At 47.0% G+C, this 5,423-nt stretch overlaps 1 protein-coding gene across 1 annotated transcript in view; it reads right to left on the reverse strand.

The window, feature by feature from the left end:
- Window positions 1-5,423, reverse strand: part of NLRP5 (NLR family pyrin domain containing 5) — a 61,948-nt gene continuing 56,525 nt past the window's right edge. Inside the window, 3 exon segments of the mRNA XM_032263303.1 lie at window positions 1-415; window positions 3,738-3,908; window positions 4,963-5,133. Of these exon segments, the coding sequence (XP_032119194.1) occupies window positions 283-415; window positions 3,738-3,908; window positions 4,963-5,133 (475 nt within the window). The 3' untranslated portion in view covers window positions 1-282.

Genomic DNA, 5,423 nt, shown 5'->3' on the forward strand with positions numbered 1-5,423 from the left:
CTTTTCCAAATGCTCTGTGTTTATTTCATTCCCTCTGTGTGCTCTGAGGTAGGACAGGCATTTCGCAGATACCGAAGCCCTATGATTTGAAGGTCACAAGCCTTCAAATCCAGTAACCAAGGTATACTGAACACAGAAGAATCACTAGCACTGAGGGCTTTGTGAGAATCAGAAATCATTCTCCATCCATGAGAAGGAACTCCCAGGCATGACTTGCTCTGAGACAACAGCTTCTAAAGTTCCTCCATCAGATGGGTGTGAGTGGGGCAGGTTCCTGTATCTTCAGTTTTTCCACCAGTACCGGTCATCTTCATCAAAAGAATACCAACTACCGTCAATTACCATCTGGGGCTTGAGCAGTTGCACTTCCTCGAGCAGCTTCCTGATCTGCACAGGGTACTGCCATTTCCACAGCCTGGGGAGGCAGAGAGGGAACTCATTACTGAGACATTGCTTTAAACTCTTCTCCCTTCTTCAAAGTTCCTGGAAGCCTCAAAGATCAAACTTTCTTGTACTCTTAAGGAAGAGTAGTGAAATGTGCCCCCAAAGAGTTAAAGAGACCAATGACTGACAGGAATTCTTGAGTTTTCAGGATAGCAGAAAAGAAACACCATGCTGAAACAGACTCCCCACTCCACTTCCAAGTTGAAAAAACTGGCTGAAATTGGTTAGAAGCAGTATGGCAGATTGGAGTTTGCAGAGAATGAGCCTGCTGATGTCACAGCCTGAATTTCCACCATGTTTTATACTAATTCTCCCTAAAGTGACACATGCAACCCATGAGGTAGCATGAGCAGGTAATTATGAATGTCCAAGGACTTTCCAGACCTCCTCTTTTCTTCCAATCACCTCCTAATCTCAGAATCTACTCCCTGAACCTCTTCTAATAAAAATACTACCTTGAAGTGAGCATGGGGAGACAGATTTGAGTTTGAATCCTGTCTCCTTGTGAGTTGACTTGTAATGTAGAAACTTTTTCCCCCCCTCAAATCTCCAATGTCACAGTACTGGCTTCTAGCACATCAGGCAGTGAGCCTCTTTTGCTTTGTAACTATAGCATATTCTCCATAGAATAAAAGTTCTCTGCACGTAAAGAAACTTGGACATGTCAAGAGGCTATGCTGAGTTTTTTTTTTTTTTAAAGTCTCATGAGATCTGATATGCTGAGCTTTTAAAGCCATCTGCTCCTCACAACAGTCCTAAGAGTCTTAAGGGGCAAGTATGATCCTTCAGTCCATCTATGAATTCCTTCCTCAGTCTCTGTGTGAGGTCCTGCTATAAGGTTTGAGGTACAGTAAGTTCTCCCTTCATGTCATTGATTGGAAATAATGACTTTAGGCAAAACTACAGCAAGTTCATGAAGAACATCATTTCCTTTGGAGTCATTGTTATAACAATGAGAAAACACTCATTTCATTACATGTCATTTTGCTTGAAGTCACTTTCTAAGAACCTATCAATAACATTAAGTGAAGACTTCCCACATAGGGATGAACAAGGCAAAGTTCCCACCCTCACCAAGCTTAAAGTCTACTACAGGAGAAATAAACATTAACATAGGTACATAGCACCATCCCCATTTCCCAAATGGTGAAATAGCCCCATAAAAGGTCAATCAGTAAATCCAGTTCTGACTTCTATCCTACTTCAACTACTAAGTCCTGTAGTCACCACCAATCTTGTCAACAACTATACTGCCTCCTTAGTCAAGGATACACACACATTCTTTCAACAACACTTTACCTTTTCAGCTCATTTTGTCACTGTAACAGTTCTGACCACACCCAGACTCCCACATTCACCGAGCCATGTTTCCCAATCCATCTTCCCCTCCTGTCTTCACTTTCCTCCTGTGATCCCAGGGTCCACCACAGCCACTCTTGCCTTCTTCCTGGCATACCCTCATGCCAGAACTTAAAATCTGTATAAACTCAACTGCCATCAGCTGGACCATACTGGACAAAAAAGTTACTCAACTGAGAAATTTTCTATTGATATAAATATACCACAACCAGGTCAGACATGGTAGCTCATGCCTGTTATCACAGCACTTTGGGAGGCTGAGATGAGTGGATCACATGAGGTCAAGAGTTTGAGACCAGCCTGGCCAACATGGTGAAACCCTGCCTCTAATAAAAATACAAAAATTAGCCAGGCATGGTGGTGTGCACCTATAATCCCAGCTACTTGGGAGGCTGAGACAGGAGAATCACTTGAATCAAGGAGGCAGAGGTTGTGGTGAGCCAAGATTGCACCACTGCACTCCAGCCTGGGCAACAGAGAGACTCAGTCTCAGAAAAAGAAAGAAAGAAACCAAGAAACCACAACCAAACTCAAATGGGTGGTCAATGCTGCCAGCCGTATATTTCTGTGGTTAAGGTTTTACTCCCTTCGAGTGCAACTGTACTCCCTTCCTGCTCAACGGTATCCCTTAACTCCTATTTGTCTATGAAGTCGATGAGTATGGGGTCCTAAATGACAAATGATTTTTTTTTTTTTTTTGAGACAGAGTCTAACTCTGTTGCCCAGGCTAGAGTGCAGTGGTGCAATCTTAGCTCACTGTAAGCTCCACCTTCCAGGTTCAAGCATTTCTCCTGCCTCAGCCTCCCGAGTAGCTGGAACTATAGGCACCTGCCACCACGCCCAGCTAATTTTTGTATTTTTAGTAGAGATGGCCTTTCACCATGTTGGTCAGGCTGGTCTTGACTTCCTGACCTCAGGATCTGCCCACCTAGGCCTCCCTAAGTGATGGGATTATAAGCATGAGCTACCACACCTGGCGACAAATGCTTTTTCTACCATCAAACACCGAAGGCATCTCAAACTGTCACTTTCTCATGAAGGAAACTCCTAGTCTTAAGGGACAGTCCTGAAGAACTTCTGTGAACTCCATCAACTCAGCTCTCCAGACTGGTACAAGGACTGAATAACAGAAGTTGAAATGTTGTGAGCTCTTTAATAAACGTTTTGCTGGGCGTATTGTTCAGTGGTGTTAAGTGCATTTACACAGCTGTGCAGCCATCACTACCATCTGTCTCCAAAATTCTTCATCTTGTAGAAGTAAAATTCCACACCTATTCCAGAACTCCCCAAACCCCTCACCCCAATCCTTCAGAAGTCACTATTCTGTTTCTATGAATTTCACTATTCTATAGGCCTTAGATAAGTAGAATCCTACAGTATTAGTCTTTTTAGCACTGACTTATTCAGCTTGGCATGCCAAGGTTCCATCATGTAGCAGGAGTCAGAATTTTCTTTTTAAGGCTGAATTCCATTGCATGTATATGCCACATTCTGTTTATCCTTTCATCCACAAACGCTTGGGTTACTTCCACCTCTTAGCTACTATTGTGAATTATGCTGCTAGGAACATGAGTGTGAAATCTGAGATCTTGCTTTTGATTCTTTTGGGTATACTATACTCAGAAGTAACATTGCTGGATCATACAGCAATTCCAGTTTTTTTCAGCATAAACGCTAATAATGCTCTCTCTGCACCCTTTCCAACCCACCCAGCAGTAAGCTCCATGATATCAGGCACCTGGCCTCTATCTCCCACATCCCTGTATCTCCAGCACCCAGCACAATACCCACAACATAGTGGGCACTCACCGATGGAGTAAAATCTGGCTGCCATGCCATGACCTCCATGTTTCCCATAAACAGCTTCTCTACCAGCTATGAAGCCTGGAACAGAAGCAGGTCTGTAGCTCAGAAGACAATCGCCAGGGACTTACCCAATTATTTGTAGATTAGATGTGGGACACGCAAAGGCTGAACACAGCTTCCTCATTCCTGTAGGACTGAAGTTATTCTGTACCAGGTTTAGGCTGGCCAGGTGCCGGTTGCAGGAAAGGGCCAAGGAGAGTTCCTCACAGCAACCAGAAGTCAATCCACATGCCTTCAACCTGCAGGGTCGCACAGGACACCCAGGAAATAACCCCAAAGATCAATGATGGATCCTTCACTCAACCCCTATGAATTTCACCTTGACACTTTGAGACAGAGTCTCACTGTGTCACCCAGGCTGGAGTGCAATAGCACAATCTTGGCTCACTGTAACCGCCACCTCCTGGGTTCAAGCAATTCTCCTGCCTCAGCCTCCAGAGTAGCTGGAACTACAGGCATCCGCCATCACATGCCCAGCTAATTTTTCTATTTTTAGTAGAGACGGGGTTTCAACATGTTGGCCAGGCTGGTCTCAAACTCCAGACCTCAAGTGATCTGCCTGCCTCGGCCTCCCAAAGTGCAGGGATGACAGGCAAGAGCCACGTGCCCGGCCTCAGCACTCTCCTTTTTATGGCTGAACCACAGTCCTTCATGTTGGAATGCCATCTTTACAAGCCCCCGGGTGATTCTGATGCTCACTTGAGTTCTGAGAGCCACTCGGGTCATCCCTTGCTTTCTGCCCGTCTTTGTCTCCAGACCATTCACACCAGAACACAAACATCTTCTCACTTCCATACTCCCACCACTTAGCACTAGGACCAGCACACAGGGGCCACTCAATGGGCCGCTGAGGGTTTTCCACCCCCAGGCCTTGTTCCCGAGCGTCTCATGCACCCTGTGACTTTCTGTGGCTGGCTTCTTTTACTTAGCAGGATGTTTTCATGGCTCACCCATGTTGTGGCATCTGTCAGCGCTGTACCAGCACTTTTTTTTGAGACAGAGTCTCACTCTATTACTCAGGCTGGAATGCAGTGGTGCAATCTTGGCTCACAGCAACCTCCACCTCCCAGGTTCAAGTGATTCTCCTGCCTCAGCCTCCAGAGTAGCCACCCCACCCTGTGGGAGCCCAGCTGGAACGTATACCCAGACCTGTGGTGCTACGAACGCTACCATCCATCTAACCTGATGCACTGATGGAAACCAGGCTGTCAACATCCTCATTCAAGCAACCTCACACTGGGGTACCCCACCTCCTCCCAGCCTGGCCCTCAAAGAGACACCCCAGGAAGTTACCCAAGTCTCCTTAGAACACTTCTTCTTTGCTTCAACCCCTCACACAGCACAGTGACCCCGACGTCACCCACGGCATTTTCTGCGAGGTCCAGGCTCTTCAGGTATCTGCTCCTCGCAATCACGTAGGACAGACTCTCACAGCACGCAGCAGTGAGACAGCAGCTGACCAGCCTGCAGAGGTGGGGGACAGAGTGAGATGGCTTCTCTCGGGGACCGTGGACAGTGGGAGACAGAGCGAGACGGGGACTGTGGACAGTGGGAGATGGGGCGAGTCAGCAACTCTTGGGGACTGTGGACAGTGGGAGACAGAGTGAGACGGCTTCTCTCGGGGACCGTGGACAGTGGGAGACGGAGCGAGTCAGCGTCTCTCGGGGACAGTGGACAGTGGGAGACAGAGCGAGTCAGCATCTAGCGGGGACTGTGGAGAGTGGGAGACAGAGCGAGTCAGCGTCTCTCGGGGA

This window comes from Sapajus apella, unplaced genomic scaffold, assembly GCF_009761245.1.
Source record: "Sapajus apella isolate SASKATOON/1434 unplaced genomic scaffold, GSC_monkey_1.0 scaffold135, whole genome shotgun sequence".
NCBI classification, from domain to species: Eukaryota; Metazoa; Chordata; class Mammalia; order Primates; family Cebidae; genus Sapajus; species Sapajus apella.